The sequence below is a fragment of the Gambusia affinis genome, linkage group LG01 (genome assembly GCF_019740435.1).
Source record: "Gambusia affinis linkage group LG01, SWU_Gaff_1.0, whole genome shotgun sequence".
NCBI lineage: Eukaryota > Metazoa > Chordata > Actinopteri > Cyprinodontiformes > Poeciliidae > Gambusia > Gambusia affinis.
The window spans coordinates 4,656,875-4,675,802 of record NC_057868.1 but is presented as its reverse complement, the minus strand read 5'-3'; the positions used below and the strand labels follow the sequence as shown (position 1 = coordinate 4,675,802).

Genomic DNA, 18,928 nt, shown 5'->3' with positions numbered 1-18,928 from the left:
TAGGTTTATCAGTAGAACTAATTGTTTCCAATTAGGTTTCAAAGAACAAAAAAAAAAAAAAAAATAATAATAATAATAATATATATATATATATATATATATATATATATATATATATATATTCTACAGAAATTCTGTTTTGTTTAAATCCATCATTTACTAAAATTAAAGCCAGAATGACTTACAATATGATGTACTGATGTACTGATTTAAGTTGTTTTAGATTAGTTGATTGAATTTAGTTATTAAAAATAAATCAATAAAACTCACCAGTCTCCTAATTTTCCTGTTTTCATTTTTTTTTTTTGCGCAGCATTTGGTATAAAAAATATGCAGCCAGCTTAAATTGTAGTTTAACGAGTAAAGATGTACGATATATCGGCATTAACATTACAATCAGCCGACGTCAGCTGTCTTTTTTTTTTTTTTTTTTTTTACATGTCTATATTGGTCTTTTTTGTTTGCATACACTGTGGAGACTGTGAGCTTGATTCAGTAAAATTACAGTGTCTGTATAAATTGCGCTTCTCTCCCAGGTTTATTGACGTAAAGAAATTACACCATGATGAACATTTTAAAAACTTTGTTGAGATATGTGACATTTACCTAATTCAAGTTGACTACAAGCACAGATTTGTAAAAGAAAAAAATTGAAAACCATGTTGCACAAGTGTGAACACTCCTACACAATTACAAGGTTGAGGCTTTGTTAACTTTTGGTGGTACATCAGCTAGAATCCCTCCTCATCCTCAGCTTTCTGACACACAGCTGCAGGATTTTAGTCTAAACCTGCTGGTATATTAAATAGTAAATGGTAAATAGCTTGTACTTGCATCGTGCTTTATGAAGTCCAGAGGACCACAAAGTGCTTCACACTACATTTACTGTAGTCTGTCTGTTGCTTTTGCACAATGAGATTATTTTTTTTAACCCTTTTCATTGCTCTACAAAATGTATATTACATTGTTTATACTTTTACCTAACAGATTAGCTTGTTTATCAGCTGCATTGCGCTAAACTAAAATTGGTAAGATTGTAAGAAATTTGGGGCTATAGTCATGTGTCAGAAGCAGAAAGTAACTGAACACATTTATAGCAGTTACAGTAATTGGAAATATTAAGCACTCTGATCCACTAAAACCAGATTTATTACAAAGTATAAAATGCTGACGTTTACGAATGTCAGGCTATTGTCAGACTTACTCTTATGGACTCACAGGAAAATACAGATCTACAGTCTGATTTTCTTGTTTGTTTCTGTTTTGTCTGTTTTATTGTGTCCTTGGGTATTTGTCCACATTTAGAGAGAAGCTATGGAGGAAAAGTGCCTTATCTATCTGATGACAGTCCTGGTCAAACACTTCTTTTGAATTCAGGGTGTTGTTCACATTTTTATTGCTTGTGTCATCATGTGAGTTTCTCCAAATTTTCAACACATTTTTTTTTTTTTTCTAATTTTTGATTAGTGCTGGTAAGTTTTGCAAAAAATGTGTTTGGAGTCTTAGTTTTGTTTTTTCTTTTAAAATAAACTGACATGTTGCTTGGATAGGTAAGAAAAAACCAGCAGTCAAAGTTAAGTCACTCAAACAGTATTATTTCCAATAAACTCATACGTACACTACATGGCTAGTCAAGAAGTTGAATGTTATACTGCTTTATTCATAAAAAAATCCAGTTCTGATGTATGTACGGGTATATTTTCTGTTTGAAACGTCCAGTCGAATCCAAGTTTAAAGTAGCTGACTGGAACTTTGAAATCAAGGCAAATTTGTTAGTAAATCCCAAGGACCAATTTTCTGACAACAGCATCATCCAGTGGTACACACTTTGTACAAGTTTGGACCAAGTTTGTTGAATAATGAATAGAGAGGACTGCCTATAAGTCATTTAACTTTAACCTGAAATCAACAACGTAATAGTCAGACATTATTGGGTAAAACTATTTTTACATATTGGGAGATAATGCTTTCTTATGTGATCAGAGAGACAAGCCTGTTGGCTCCATTAAATCCAATAAAACCTGGTAAGTGTTCATGGTTCAAACTTGAATAACCAAAGCGAGCAGAAGTGAAGCACCGCATTGTTCTAAATTGGTCTCACAGAGATAATTTAAAACTTGTGATTAAATAGCCTCTCTTATGTTTTACTGCTATAACCAGAAGATGAGCCATAACCTTTGTTCCCAGAGTTTTTAAACCACTTTTGCCCAGAGTAAATGTTAAATTTTTAGAAAATCCTGTTTACGTTTTGTGCATTTCAACCACGATCGAGTTCAAGCCTCAGATGACCGTGGGGCTTTTGGAAGAGGAGGTTGTTGACAGCGGCTGGTTTGTCAAAGTGCAGAGTTACTTGTATGCTTTGTGTGCTTATATGGTTACTGTGGTAAGGTCACTACTTTACCTAAATGCCACTTGTCCAGATATTTTACAAATATTTGTATTCTCTCTGTAATTTTGTACAAATTTGCTATTTTATTCTCACCAACTGTTATGTTTTCCCCTTTTTATGAATGAAATTAAACAAATGCAACAACAAAGTGTTTTGTAAGCATTATTTGGCAGTCAGTGATAAATATGTAAAGACCAAATCATCTCTTTGTAAGTTTATTTATTTCTGCTGTCACTGAAGTGACCATCTCCACACAATACAAACACTGCTACTGGTGACCTTGTTGTTTTATCTTATGAAATCTTATTTTCCTCCTACTTCCAGTTGTAGGAAGTAGGAGGAACTCAGGGATTTTTCTCCCCTTACTCAGTGATTACACAAAAGTCTACATGTTTAGAATGAAGATTAATGACAATCAAACAGTCAAAATATATTTAAGCATCCAAAAGGTGACCAAAGCACTTTGCAGTGAAAATAAAACATGAAGTCACTGTAAAGCCAGAGAAGTCGGTAACTGGGATCAAAATGAGCATTTTTGCACCATTTTCCATTTTTAATAAAATAAAATGTCACAAATATTGTTATATATTGCTCCTTTATTTGTATTTTATTTTCTCTAAAGTTTAAATGTTTAAACTTTTTGCTTGTTTGCAGTTGCCACTTGAAAACCAAAGTCAAGTTCCTCGGTTTTGCATACAGCTTTGGCCAATGAAGTGGATTTTGAAAATAAACCAAGATGCACACACCTGCACTCACCTGCACACGCACACACACACACACACACGCACACACACACACGCACACACACACACACACACACACACACAATAATAATGAACTATAACAAGTGAAAAGCATATAAAAGGGTCATATTGCCATTTACTAGCTGACCTTTATACATGTAGATAGTAGGAGCAGAGTGAAAGTGATGATGCAATGATGACAACAAACAAACACAACTACTGTGAGGACAACAGGAGGATCTGACATCGAGCGACTAAAGGAGAGGCCCTCGCAATGGGGACTTTGATTACTGGATGCAACACAGGTGTGTAAATGAGCAGATGAGAAACAGGTGTAAGAAGACCAGGAAACTGAAGCACAGATGTAAAGTAACACGAGTAATCTGAAACGCAAGAAAAATGAGACAGAAGTCGCAACACTCAAAGCTCAACAGATCATGGTGAGCGTAAAATCAATTTAAAAATGTGGAAACAAAGAAACAAAAATCCCCTAAAATGTGTGCCAGGGCATCAGATTGGCGCTAAGTATTAGAAGCCAATTTGAATGAATAAGTTTTAAGTTGTGACATAAAAAGCACCAGATCGTCAGTTTATCATAAATTATGGGGAAGTTTTTTCCATGTCCTGGGAGCAGCACTGGCAAAAACAACGACCATCCAGTTGTTTGTAACTTGACCATGGTAAGGTGAATTAATTGGAAGACCTCTCATATCATAAAGAAGAAAGGAAATTTCTGAGACTGGGGTGAATACCACTTACATACTGTAACTAATAAAGACTAATACCTACTTATTCAAGTCTATTTATTTAAGAGACCATGCTCCTGTCCATGAAACCACCACACATTTCTAGAATTCAGCTGAAACCTGCACCATCAGCTGATTTAATTATGAATGAAGGGAAATACTTGTGTGAGTGTTTGATATTGAAACTAAATGAGAACAACAACAAAATAAATAAATACATGGTCCTTTGTCAATGCTTTGATGAATATTGTAGTAGTTCTCCCAATCACAATAGTAATATTTTTTATAATTCTGCTCTTTGGTTTCCTTCTAAACTCAGTTTTTTTTGTGCCCTTCTAACTTATCTGTAATGTCCCTCACTCCTTGTCCGTTATCTCGAAATCGTTGTGGAACTTTCCGTCTTGACGTCTCGTTAATGATGAAGCACTCTCATGCATCTTTAAGCAGTTGACAGGAGTCTTCCACAGTGAGGTCTCAGTTTGTGCAACACAGCAACTCTGACAACTTATTTTTTTCTTAAATCCACATTGTTACAGGTTTGATATTTCTCTGGATTAAACATACATTTGGAGTAGGACATTGTGGAAGTCAATCTTTGACCATTTTTTCTGCCGAACTTTAATGCTTTAATGTCAGTTGTAACTAAATTGGAGGTTATAGGTGTTTACTTTCCTGATTGCCTTGGGTACACATACAAAGGCAGGTGCTGCTTCTTCCAAAACAGAGTTTCTATCAGATTTACTGAGAGGTATTCTTGTTTCTTGTATTATTTGTCTCCCAACTGGACTGGGACCTGTTGTATGTTGCATTCTTTAGAAACTCTTTTAGGTCTTCTTACATCTTGATGCAATGAGGCATGGGATCCCCCGTCTTCCTGCATTTGAATCATTTAGAGCAAAGTCTGCTCAAAGCTGATGTAAAGAGACAAGGAAGTTCTGGATGGAGCCTTTGGTAGTATTTTGTCAAAGACATATCACAGACATATTAGGAAACAAGGAACTGAATTTCATTTGTGAAAATATAAAGACTTGACGAAAGTCCATTGTGGGGACCAATTCTATGAAAAAAATACAGTTTTTGTTTGGATTTGCTTATGTGACACTGAGATATTTCAAAGCTTTATGCAAATTTTAATATCACACCAAGAGAAAGACTGGAAGAATCCTAAAGGAGAATGTCCATCAGTCATTCCGGGACCATAAGCTTTAATACACCAGCAAGTCCACTTTAGTATGGCTGCAAAAAAAAAAAATAAAATAAAACAGAAAATCTCAAATAAAGGTTTTGAGATATTTACAAACATAAATGTAGAAGTCTTGGCCTTCAATATTTATGTTTGTAGACCTAAGTGTGGCTGAATTAAAAGAATTCTGTACAGAAGAGTGACGCAAAACTCCTCCACAGAACTCAAATGACTGACACCTGTTTTTACAAAAGCTTGATAGCAGCTATAGCCACTAATGGTGACATAACCAGCCATTGTCTTATAAAATTGACTTTTTTAAGCATTATGTCATGTTCTAATGTTATTTCTTCATCAAAAAATACCTGTGTAACTTTAATAATTTAATCTCCCATGGCAGCCATTAGGTAGTGGCTAAACACTTGCTTATGAAATGCATTACCTATTTACCCAAAGCTGTGCCTTGGAGAGTCATCGAACATTCAGCCCACAAAGCACCCCACACTCACACACACACACATGCCCACACAAAGAAGATGAAATCTGTGAAGAGGGAAATACTTATAATAGTTAAATTCCTAATAAAACTGTAATATAATGTTCAGCATTGGTCCAGTAACCGACTTTAAAACAACTGAACTTGATCTTTGTGAAACACATAATTGTGTAAACCTACTAGTTTTAGGATCACAGTTCTTCTTTGCAAAAATAGCCTAAATATTTCATTTCAGCTGGTACAAAAACAGCCACTGAAAAATTCTCATATTTTCTATTGATGCTATTTTACATCTACGTAATACGGCACAGTTTTACTTTTTTTTCCAAAATCTGTCCATTGAGATATGTGGCCCTCATGTGAAGACGTTATCAGCCTAGACATAAAATAAAGTCTTCCATCTCTCAAGCCCAATTGCATCTAGTAAGTTTTTCAACTCTCAACCCCGTTACCGTGGCCACTTGTAAGGTATCGTTGTGTCCAACAGTCCATTATACAGACTATGTGGTGTGTGATCTCACAGCTCCTGTTTCTTCATAAGCATCAATCACCCCTCCTTTCCCTCGTTTCATTTACATCTCTGTTTCACACAATGACCTTGGGGGCTCCATGGTGTCAGGACAGTGTAAATTGTAAAGTCAAAGGCTCTTCAACTGAAGGCTTGATATGTTCTCTGCAGAGTTTACAGCTGACAGTGACTAGAATGACTTAGAAATATTCTAATGAGGAGATGATTAACAACACTTACTTGCTTTGCTTTAGCTTGGAATTTTGGAAACATGTTCACAGTCATTGTTCATAGTCTTGCACAGCAATGCAACAGTTGTAATGTGACAACACAATTCAGCTCTAAAGTTGTCTGTGAGTATGTTTTAATCTGCATTGCAAATGAGCAATTTCTTCAAGAAGTTGTTAAGATTGTGTTATTCATTGTGTTGCTCCCTGCTGCTTACTGAGTTTTTTGTTTCTGCTGGGGCAGCGACAGTATCATGCTTAATATCAAAAGACATAACTTATTTATCTATTTCTTAAATGGGTATGCAACAATATGAAAATGTAGCTTCATGATTATCTGGAGCAACTTGATCACAATTGTCAATATTAGCAAAGTTTGGTTAAAATACGTTGAAAATATTACAAAAGAATTATAACAGTTGTGAGATAATTCACAAAAAATGAAAGCAACTGCAAAATAATCAAAATCACGTAGCTCTATGTTTTATCGCATTTGACTACTGTTCTTAACTGCTGTCATAAAAAAATAGTCAGCAGTTTGAAACCCACAATGGAACTATTGGAGTCAAATAAAGTTGATAAAACGAAATAGTTAATTAGCAAGCTAAATATTTAGCTATGAGCTCAATTTTTCATTTGAAGATAAATATTCCGTTAGCAAGCGTAATGCTAAATAAATTGCTCCAAATGAAATATTTAGTTAGCAAGCCAAATATTTAATTCAAAGCTAAACACTAAGTTTGCCAACTACGTATTTAGTAGAGAGCTAAATATTCTGTTTGTAGCTTCAAACTAAATGACTTTATAGATAAATATTTAGATTAAATCTCTAGGTGACCTCTATCGGTGTCGAGGGACTAACAACAGTGAAAGTGGAGACACATTCTTACCTGAAAGGGCTCACAAATTGGAATTCATGAATATGAACTGTATAAGTCTATCGTATTTCTGTTTTTTTTGTTGTTTTTTTACTGTAATGTTTATTTGACATATTTTCTTTTAGACAGTTCAATCCCCCCCAATAGGATCTTTGACTTATCAAAGCAGGAAGAGTAACAGGAATGACCTTCCAGACTAACATTTTCCTAAAGCTTCTGCATGAGCAATTTAGAAATGTTTGTGAATCATGTTTTATTGAGTTGTTTTCTTTTGCAAAATGTCAATAATCAAATTTACTTTTGTGTTATTCTGAAATAACTGAATACTGTATATGAATAAATTGTTCAGTAAATATTCATTTGATTGCATATTTACTTTAAGCGTAGCATAAAATAAAAAAAATAATGTGCACTATAGAGCAAAATTAACATACAGAAGCAGAGACGAGACAAAAGAATACAGCTGTGGTTTATTGCTTTATTAATACATAATGTCTTAGCTACTGTGAATAAACAAAATCAGTATATGATTATGAAAGAGAAAATACAACCTGTGTTTGGTTTACAAAAATTCTGAAAATACACAGTTTTCTAAATGGAATTTTAGACCCACTGTTACTCAAAATATGTGAAATACAGCAGCTGTGTTTGGAATAGCTGTCAGCTATATCTTTGCATATTATGCAAAGACTATTTTAAAACTAAAATATTTCATATTACAATTGACTAATTTATAAACCCTTCTATCATTTTACTCAATACATAGTTGGTAAATTAGTTATTTACAAATTAGGCTGTGCTAAGTTTAAGTCAGTAACAATGACCTGTCCACTGCAGCATACAGTATAGGAAGCAATATATATATAATAAATATATATGAAAAGATCCACAGTGTAAAAATGTCTCCAAGGTTCAAATAAACAACTAAGCTTATTTTAGTCATCATTGCTTTTCAATCAGATACCTTTTCTGACTCAATACATTTATTGCAGTAAATTTTGCCCTTTGTGTTTCAAATAGAGTGGTTATTGTAATGGATCATTGTGTTTTTTTGTTATGTTTCGTCTATGAAAAAAAAATTTAATAAAATTATTTAATAAGCTAATATATTTATATTAACAAACAAATGCTATTTTCTCATTCGTAAGCTATACTTGAAATGTCTTCAAATATCTTAAAGGTAACAAGGAATAGCTTAGTTATGACATTTTTTTAGAATTTACAAACAAAAAATGCCAAAGTGTTTCTTTTTAACAAGCAACCTGAAATGGAAAACAATCAACATGAATGTTTTTTTAAGTATCATTGTTATGTATGGCAAATTCAGCAGTACACTAACATTATGCAATTTAAGGCACTCCATTGGAATCCATAATGTGGAGTAAGCTAAACTGTAGGTAGGTAGTTTTCTTTAAATCTCAAAGTAAGTGAGAAATTGTTAGAAAAACAATACTTTTAAGTAAACAAACACAGCAGCACTAAAATAGAAACAATTTTCACAAGTAGAATTAAAGCAACTTTAATTCAGCATTTTTTTGAAGTTTTATTTTAAAACTTTGGTTGTATTAGGTAAGACCTGGCCATACTTCCAATCAAAATAAGTTTATCCTTAGCAACATTTTAGGGTTGGCTGCAGTAATGTTTTCAAACCAAAATAATATACCAAAATTTGGACAGATATTTGATAAGTTCTTGGTTAGTTTATAAAAGTGTGGCTTTTACAGTAAAATGTTTTTGTACAATGCCTTGAAAGGCTGTTTAATCATAATGGTTTTTCAAAGGGGTATTTTGGGTCTGATTGGAAACTTTAATTCTTCAACTCTTGCTACACGTTCACAAACAAATATAGACCTGGGCTTTGATTCTACCCATTCCATCACATAGTACCGTATGTTTAAGCTCACTGTCCTCCTGGATGATGAACCTCCAAGTCTTCTGTTGTCATAATAGATTCTTAGCAAGAATTGCATGTACTTAGCTCCATCCATTATTCAGTAATTTCTTACCACCTTTCCCAATACTGCGAAAAAAAGCATGTCTACAGCATGATGGTGCCAAAACTGCAATTGAAATATAGTGGTGTAATTTTTGCATGTAGGTCAAAAGGTTAGATTTTATTCTAACCTGGTCAAAACAACATACTGTTTGATGTGTTCCCAATATGGGTTTTGGCATTCTGCAAGCACGACTCCTAATGGAGTCAAAATGACTTCCTTTCAGCTACTGTTCCATGAGGATCAGATTTCCAGAGAGGATGACAGAACAGTCGACCTATTAACTGACGTAAAGTGTGGCTTTTTGAGGTTTCCACAGTGTTACCATGGGCTTCTGGCTGCTTTTTTAAGGAATTATCTCCTTGTGTAGTCTGTTGGTTGAGCTGGATGACAGTGGTGGGTTTAAAGTCTTGCCATGCTACCTCTCCATCATACTAATTCTGCGTCAGTTTGTTTTAGTCCAAAATATAGGGTTTTAATAAAAATATACTGAGGCCTGCAGTTGTCTGTAAAGGTTCAAAGAATACGAATACTATTGCGGAGCATTATATACATTTAATTTGTGGTCATTGTTCTGATCTTCACCTTTAGCTACATTTGACATTAAATTTCTGAAAATTGTGTATAAATAAAGATGTGTGTTAAATGTCTTTTAACCAAAATAAGATAAGATTATGAGAAATAATGGCAAAGTTTATGAAAAAAACAATGTTAAAAATGAAACTGTTTAACACTTAATTTGCTTCTTGAATGATAGTAATGAAAGATTTACATATCTAAAGCTATGACAAACAGTGAAGTCAACCTAAAATAGTCAAGAATGACAAAAATTCCTAAATAATAAAAGTGAATTTTCAGGTAAATCCACAAAGTGCCATTTTCATACAAAATAAATAGATAAACAAATAAATACAAGAGGTAAGTCTGGTACACACTGTTAGTTGCTATAAAACACTTTTTTTCACCAAAAGAATAAGTGTTTATTCAATTTTAAGTTCATTCTTTGGATTCATTCTCGCTAAAATTTAATTCCTTTCATATTCCCTACTATTTTTGCAGCTAGATGGAAAAGTTCTTTCTTAGTCAGCAGTTTTTCTCTTTTTCCTCTGTCAGATACCATTGACCTTACTAACTGAAGGATTGCTACCCTGTTTGGTACTTTCTTCCGCCTTTATGGCTTGCTCAAGAGCCTCAGTCATGGGAACCTTGTCCTCTGCTTCTGTCTCTCTGTGGTAGAAGTAGTTGAAGTTGGAGACAATGACAGGAACAGGCAAAGCAATTGTTAACACACCAGCTATTGCACACAGTGTGCCCACCACTTTTCCCCCAAGTGTGATAGGACACATGTCTCCATAACCTACAGTTGTCATGGTCACCACAGCCCACCAGAACCCATCAGGAATGCTGACAAACTGTGTGTCAGGGTCATCAACTTCAGCAAAGTAGATGGCACTGGAGAAAAGAATAACTCCAATGAAAAGAAAGAAGATGAGCAAACCAAGCTCCCGCATGCTTGCTTTTAGAGTTTGTCCCAAGATCTGCAGTCCCTTTGAATGACGCGACAGCTTGAAAATACGGAAGACTCTGACCAAGCGGATGATACGCAAAATGGCCAAAGACATGTTCTGTCCTGAGCTCTCCTGAGGGGTTGTGGCCAGTTCTGTCATCAAAGTTACAAAATAGGGGATAATGGAGATAATGTCAATCATGTTCATGAGGTTGTGGAAAAACTCACTTTTGCTCGGGCACACCACAAACCGAACGATCAACTCAAAGGCAAACCAAGCAATGCAGGCAGTTTCAACAAAAAAGAAAGGATCGGATAATGTTTTGAGCTTTGCACCAGTTAAAGAGCCAGAGTGGGATACTTTGGACTGGTTAACATGTTGAACTATTGTTGGAGAAAAGAGGTCAGTCTCATCTCTGAACTCTGGCAGTGTCTCCATGCAGAATATGATGATAGATATGACAATGACCAAGACAGAAACTAGCGCTACACCCCGTGCTGCATTGGAGCTCTCTGGGTATTCAAACAGGAGCCAAAATTGCCTATGAATTTCATTATTAGGGAGAGGTATGTCAACATCTTTTATGAATCCTTCATCTTCTCTGAACTGTTCCATAGCTTCATGTCCGAGCTCATAGAATACTATTTCATCAGCAAACACATCAAGGGGAACATTAGCTGGTCTTCTAATTTTGCCGCCAGACTGATAGTAATACAAGATCCCATCAAAACTTGGTCGATTCCGATCGAAGAAGTATTCATTCCTCATTGGATCAAAGTACTCCATCCTCTTAAAGGGGTCTCCAAGAAGTGTTTCAGGGAACTGGTCCAGTGTTTTGAGCTGTGTCTCAAAGCGAAGACCAGCTATGTTGATGATGACTTTCTGGTCTCCATCATCCAATCCTTTTTTATCTGCAAACAGATCCTCACAGCACTCCTTTGTGAGTCGACTGAAGATTGTTTCACTTTCCTTCAAGCCTTCACTGTTTAACAGCAGCTTCCAGTTGGAGAGAATGCTGGCACAACTATTGCGACCCTTTATGCTTGGTGATGGCATCACTGGTGACTGAGGTACTTCCAGTGTCTGCCTTGGTGGAATGGGTAAAGAGGAGGTGGATTCCCAAATGTAGGAGGGCATTGGGCTGTAATGTGAAGGGGTGGAGGAGAGTTGATGGGGTCGTAGACAGTTATTGATGTCAGAGCTGTTTTGCTCTGGAGGAACATCCACTGTGAGAGCTGTTGTCTCATCAGCATAGGTATCAATCTCATCCTCAAGGGTGTCATTAATGTCCTCCAGGCTCTCAAAGTCAACCAGGGCCACCTCCATGGCTGGGGTTCAGCCAGTGCAATGCCTTAAAACTACTAGGATAAGAGAATCTCACACTCTGAGTAACAGAGGGATAGCTCAGTTCTCAAAATATGTAGCAGCATCAGCTCACCAGAGTTGAGTCTTTAGCAAGACTCATAGGACAAACAGGAAGCCATTGCTGTTCTTAGCTTTCCTTCAACACCTATAAAAGAAAAGACAGAGTAAAGAGAATTTGTCAGTTTTGATTAGTGGTTAGAGACTTTTTATACAGTACAGACCAAAAGTTTGTATACACTTTCTAATTGAATTCAATTAGAAGGTGTGTCCAAACTTTTGGTCTGTACTGTACATTACCTTTCTTAGAGTAAGAATATTACCATATCTAAAAATGCATTATTTTATCTTTGATTGTTTCAGAGAAGATTGCCTTCTTTTTGGAAATGGTATAATAGAAGAATCAGGAGCAAAGGGAGAATTCAATCTCAAAAGCATAACTGTGATTAAGACAACATGTTTCTACAGCCTTTTGAAGTTGCAATTATTGACCTTAGGGATGGATGTTGCAGTCATTAGCACTGTTGTCATGTGCTCTTTGTCCTCCTAAAGTTCATAAACACCCACATTATGTTAATCAGTCTCTCAAAGTTGTCTCGAGAGTGTGTGAATGTATGAAGGGGTGTTTTTCCTATGTGTGTGTACTGGCCTGAAAAAGAATGGAGACTTGTCCAAGTCGTACCCTGCATCATGTTCAATGACTACTGTAGACAGGCACCAGTCCCTCTGTGATACAGCAAGAATAAGGACATAGTGGAAAATAATTTAGATAAATTTTAAGAAATGTTTTAAAGTTTCTGAAGAAATACACATATTTTCATGCCATCCCAGTGCTTATTTGAAGTTTTCATCAGATAAAACATTTTATTTCTTGTAATGTAAAAATTGGCAAATAATCAGGCAAATATTTTCTAATTATTTTTCATTTTATACAAGTTTGTAGTAGTATACCTCTGTGCACCTGAAAGGGAACATAAGTGTACCCTTTGCAGTGCCCTCACTACAAGCTACACAAGGACAGGGTAGTGCAAGGTAACCATGGCTTTGCATAAATTAATGCATAATTAATTGGGGTAAAGTAATAGCATGGGTCTCCCTTCTTCCAGACAAGACATTTAAACTGCACAATGCCATGTATTTTCTAGAGGCCATGATACTGGAAACCTTTGTCATTTGTGATTACCTTTAACTACCCTTGATTGCGTACCATTTAACTGGTCTAAAAAAGGCATAAAATAGAAATATTGAATGCAACACAGTTACATTCAATTGATTTCAACACAGCTGAAATGACACCATGTCCCTGGAAACACATAATACTGCTCCTTTAAGTGACTAAATATGTGAATGAGATGTCTGCAGATGTTTAATTAAAGACGTCAGAGATGAATCAACACCTAAAACCAGCAATACTGATTGCAGCCCTGCTCTGCAAGAAATAGACGAAAAGCAAGTGAATGAGGAGAATGACATGGAAATTGTTGGGAAGATAAATGTGGGTGGAAGGACTGGGTGGGAAGAGAACTGTGCTGCAAAAAAGGGAAAGTGACAATGAGACAAAATGGGAGCTGTGATGTGGGTGGATGGATAGATGGGATGATGAGAAAGAACCTCTGGCTAGGAAAGAGAAATTATTTATCACAAGGAAGGAAATATATAATGAATAGGGCATGAAGGAAGCAAAAAGTTTACTATCATGGGATATAAATCAATCAGTCTCCTGTAAACACAAATACTTTGTTTTAATATTCCAGTATATTCATAATTAACAAACATATTTGCTCAGTTCTAACAAGTCAAATAGCATTTCATCTTTTGCAGTGTAACGTCTCTGAAAATGTATTTGTATTACCTGCCTTTTCAATTCTGCTGGAAAAGATTCAAAGGAAAATCCAACCCTCACATTTGGATCCAGTTACATACAATTCTGGTACTATATTCCAATAATGTCATAAATTCAGCAAGTAATATTAGAATTAATGAAAAATGGCGTGAATTTAATATTTGTCTATATATAAAACAGTGTGCTCACAATGACTATATAGTCTTATTATTAATAGTTAAATATTATACTGACTCCAAGCTCTGCAGGACTCAAAACACTGTACTGAAACAAAGTAAACAAAACTTTTCAAAAAGATTTGGATTACTGTACAACTAAAAAGCAAAATAGACTATAAAATGGAAATGCATAATTTTTTATTTATTTATTTATCCTAGAATAAACTTAATATACTTTACACATATAAACCCAGCAAAAGCTGACCTCTGTGAGGTCAGCAAGACTTCTGTGAAATGTCCTTTTTTGAGCATCCATTTCATGGAATAAACCCAATAATAAATCTTTTAAACAGGTTGTAAATCAGAGAAGTGCATAAACAACACAGATTTTACCTTCTTTTAACAGATGCTCTCCAGATCTGGTCTTTGCGATATGGTAGAAAACTTCTACAACTTAAGAAAGATACAAGAATTTTCTGTGAGTTCTACTCCTCCTGCAACTTCCTGTTGCTCTTCTGCTTTAGGCGAGAATGCTTTATCTTTCATGGACTACACTGCGTAACCTTATGCTGAAGAAGAAACTGGAGCTGTGGCAAAGGCCAAACAAACCTACACACACACAGGCACACCCGCCTACACACCCCTACACACACTGATAAACACAGAAACCTGCACTATATCTGTGGCATGTGTCTGTGTATATTGACGTGCGTCTACATGTCAACATACATACACAGGAATAGATATATCCCATGGACGGCTTTCTTAGATTTTAAATGTGCTACTTTTCTTTGAAGTGTGAGTGGTATCTTGCTTGGACGGAGAGCCTGTTCATGCGTGTCATATGCTGTCTATCAGTGATCTAAGTGATGTGCTCAAGACCTTTTAGACTGGAACGATCCCCAGATTTCTCAATGCTTGACTCACCTTACACACACACGCCCCTGTCGTATCAATATCTGACTTATTTACAGTATCACAATGAATATTTAATATCTTACTTCACAATGCACTTGTTCAATACTGGTGGGTAAACAGAATGATGGAGCTCCCTTTACACAGCCTTTCACTTTCAACACGTCCTTTATTACCGCTATCTTTAAGCCTTTTAACTGCCCACTGTGTCTAAGCTGTGTATCTTTAGAGCATAAATCTTTAATGACCATGAGTCTAAATTACTGTTTAAAATGTTCCAACATTTAATCGGAGAAACTGAATATCTGAGCTCCTAAAGGGGTCTCTGGATATCTTTTGGCAGCTAAATGTGAAGTATTTGGTATTATAATTTAATCCATTATGATCGTCTGAACATATCTCTGTTCTCTCACTGTAGAAATTATTTGTACAAAATGGTATGTATGGAAGCTGCGAGTCTAAATTTAAAGGGATGATGTGTACACTGAGACACATCAAGTTATCACAAATTATTTATATATATATATATATATATTTTTAGCTTAAAAATATATATATAATTTTTCTAAAAAACATCATCTTTCTGTAAAGATTCTGTAAAGAATGTCAAAACCCCCAAACTACTTTGTATAAATAATTCAGTTATTTTAAAGTAAACTCATAGTCAAAATGCCCTTGCACCTTTCAAAAACAGTTAAATTATCAATTAAATGACTCATGTTTACATTGATTCTACATTAAGATATTTAATTTGAATCCTGCTCAAAAAGATGAAGAATTGTTGAAAACATTGTGTTTTCAACAATTCGCTAATTGATGGATAATATTTATTTGCACGGTAAAACTTACCAGATTACGCATAAAGTTCCTAGGACAAAGAATAGACACTCAAAAAAAACTCAAACTTTTCAGTAAAGTTTCTCTATGTGAATTTCTTCAACAACATAACTTCAAAATTATACTATAACATCAATAAAATTTCTCATACGCTGGCAAATGAGCTTTGAAAAAAAAAATTATTCACACAAGAAGTTTGCTTCTGGTGGAAAATGAGAAAGATAGTCTACAAAAATAAAACCAAAATGAACCTATCAGTGCTGTTTAGAAAATAAAACCTCACAAGTTATAATATTTCTTATGATATCTGATCCATTAAAACACCCCCGCACCCCTTACCCCTTTCTTCCCTCCCAGTGCTTGACCAGAATTTTAAAAACTCCATATTGATAACAATATAGTAATCTAGGTTAAAAAAACAAAGAAAAAAATATGGTGATGCATGCTGAGCCGAGCTGTGCACTTCAGTAAGCTATCCCCTGTGAATTTATTACATGTGGGTAAACACAAGCAGATGTTCTGGCAAATCTAGCTTAAGCCAATCCCTTGCTGGCTGGTTTGCTTAAAAAATAATATAGTCGGTACTTAACAATGTCAAAAGGTATACAGTTGAAACCGGATATTTACATATGCTAAAAAAAAAAAAGTCACAAACGCTTTTTTGTCTCACTTTACGAAGTAAGTGGTGGCTTCTTCGTCACTGAAAGGCCTTTCAGCCCACGCAGATACAGGACTTGTTTCACAGTGGATAATGAAACTCTCTTACCAGTTTCATCCAGCATCTTCACAAATTCTTTAGTTTTTGTTCTGGGGTCAAAACTTCACACTTTGGACCACAATCCATTCATCTCTGAGACACAGAACCCATTACATTTATACTCGCATAAATTTGAACAGATGAACATGGTGTCTTCAAGAACTGGTAACTTGTTCTCTAGGATGAACCAGATATCTTTGACTGTGTCAAAAAAGAAAGCATTGTATTTAAGTTGTGGCCCTAAAATACATCTGCAGGTGTGACTACAATTAACTCAAATCTGTCAGTTAACCAAACGTTTGTGGAAGGAAGCCCAAAAAGCTTAACCCAAGTCATGCATTTTAAAATGCATGACTTGTGTTGAAACCCAAGTCATGTGTTGATTTTAAAAAGTCATGCATTTTAAAATGCATGACTTGGGGACTTTTATGAATTCAGAGAAAGTAAAAAAAAAAATAATAATAATAAAAAAGAAATGTTCTCACTATATTTTCTGGCATTTAGCGAACACAAATTCTTAATTATAACTTATCTAAACCAAGAAAAAAAATAGTCAGATTTAGCTTGAGACAGCAAGAAAAAAATGTCTTTTTATTCAATGCATGCAAATATCTCGTTTCAACAGTATATAGTTAAAATAAACTTTACTGCTTTGCTTGGTTTACTTGCTAATTTACTAATATCTCTTTCTAACATCCAACACCTTTCGAAAAAAAAAAAAAACAATATCAGAAGCTGCCAAAATACTTTTTGGTAAGATTTTTTTTGTCTGGGATGTGCAGGGAAAGATCTTGAGAATAGATTAAGCTTCTTATGACCTCAAACTAAAAGGGTGAATGAGAATCAAATTCATGGTTCTGAAAGCTCTGATGTTCATCTTAACACACAGGGTGCAAATGTTAATTTCACTCTCACCTCTGGACAACTTAGAAAAATAAAAAACACAACAAATCTCTGTATATCGTATTGCCAGTTTCTGTGCATAAATTTAAAAATAAGTAAGTAGGAAATAGAGTATAAATAATCCTGATTATTTTTCTAATACACATGGTATGCTCTGTTTAATTAATCTGAATCACTTCTGATACAGCATTGCATAATTTCTAGGTTACAAAATAGGGTTAGTCAGAAACAACTATGTACAATTTACATCAACTTTGACAAAAGCTATTTAAAAATTATAGGGCAAAATGCAGACATATCATGTATGCACACACTCACACTAAAGGGCAAGTTTAGTGTTCTTCTGCTTTAGTGGATGTTATGATTTTGAGTTGGCTAATTCCAGTTGATTGCTACAAAACTACACCAACATCTGAACACTTTCCTTTGCAATGCATTTCTTTAAAGAGTCAGTTTTTTATGCTGTAATTGCACAATTTCAACCCGGCTTAGATATCAAGAGGGTTCCCATAAGATTTGTCATTACAACTTTCTGTCAGAGGAATCAGGGATCCTCTATGTTGTTTATGGACAGAGCAAGGACAATTTCCACTCCTGCATTTGAATTAATTGGTGCAGTTTCCCAATAACCACTGCAATTTTCTTTGCTGTTCTCTCTGCAAGCTATAATCCAATAATTTGTATTAATTCCTAAATTTGCTGTGTGTTGTGAGCTCAAACTACAGACATTTAATTTTGGTTTTCAAACACCTAATAATCACAAATCTGTTTCATGTGTCTGTGCAGGTCCTGTGATAGACTGGTACCCTGGGTGTACAGTGTCTCCTACCCAATGATTGTTGGGACACTAATGCAATGTTGTGTGTGGGACAGGGAGAGTCCCAAATTGTAGAAGTGCTTTGGCTGGATGGGCTGGTATTTTTGGATCAGAATTTTGACCCTATTAAGCAGATTAATGCAGGATAGGCAGCTCAGTGCAATAAGCCGAGGGATCTCTTCCACTGGATCATCACAGATCCCAATGAGCTGGTGAGCGAGGCAGTTCTGTACTCAGGGAAGAAAGAGATTAAAAGTAAATAATCATTGATAGTATAACATGTTGTATTTTATGATTTCAAATGGAAAACTTTGCTTCCATTTTCTATTTTCTACTTGCATTTAGAATATGCGTTTTTACAATTCTCTCTTGCCAGTTCAGAGTGGCAATGCTCTACTACATCTTTTTCTTCCAAGTGAGTGAAAGCAAAACATGACATTTTATACATTGATCACCTGCAGCAATAGTGCCAGGCCCATATTGTTCTCTAAAGCCGAACAGAAAAATTAGTAGTTGAACAAACAACATTAGGTCCTGAAATGTGTAATGCTAGAATGTTAACAAATGATCCCTTAAACCCTGTTTAATTGGAGGATGTGATCTGACTTCCCTCTAATGCTTTCAAACCAAATTAGATTGAATATGGGAACTCAAGGGTCAAATG

The 18,928-nt window shown here is 35.1% G+C and overlaps 1 protein-coding gene across 1 annotated transcript; it reads right to left on the bottom strand.

The window, feature by feature from the left end:
- Positions 1 to 10,110: 10,110 nt before the first annotated feature.
- LOC122827990 (potassium voltage-gated channel subfamily A member 10-like) lies at positions 10,111 to 12,607 on the bottom strand. Its single transcript, XM_044111170.1, has 2 exons — positions 12,527 to 12,607; positions 10,111 to 12,182 (listed from the first exon to the last, which is right to left on the bottom strand). Exon 2 carries the CDS (start codon positions 11,996 to 11,998, stop codon positions 10,274 to 10,276), a length of 1,725 nt encoding a protein of 574 aa, XP_043967105.1. The 5' UTR covers positions 11,999 to 12,182; positions 12,527 to 12,607; the 3' UTR covers positions 10,111 to 10,273.
- Positions 12,608 to 18,928: the final 6,321 nt, after the last annotated feature.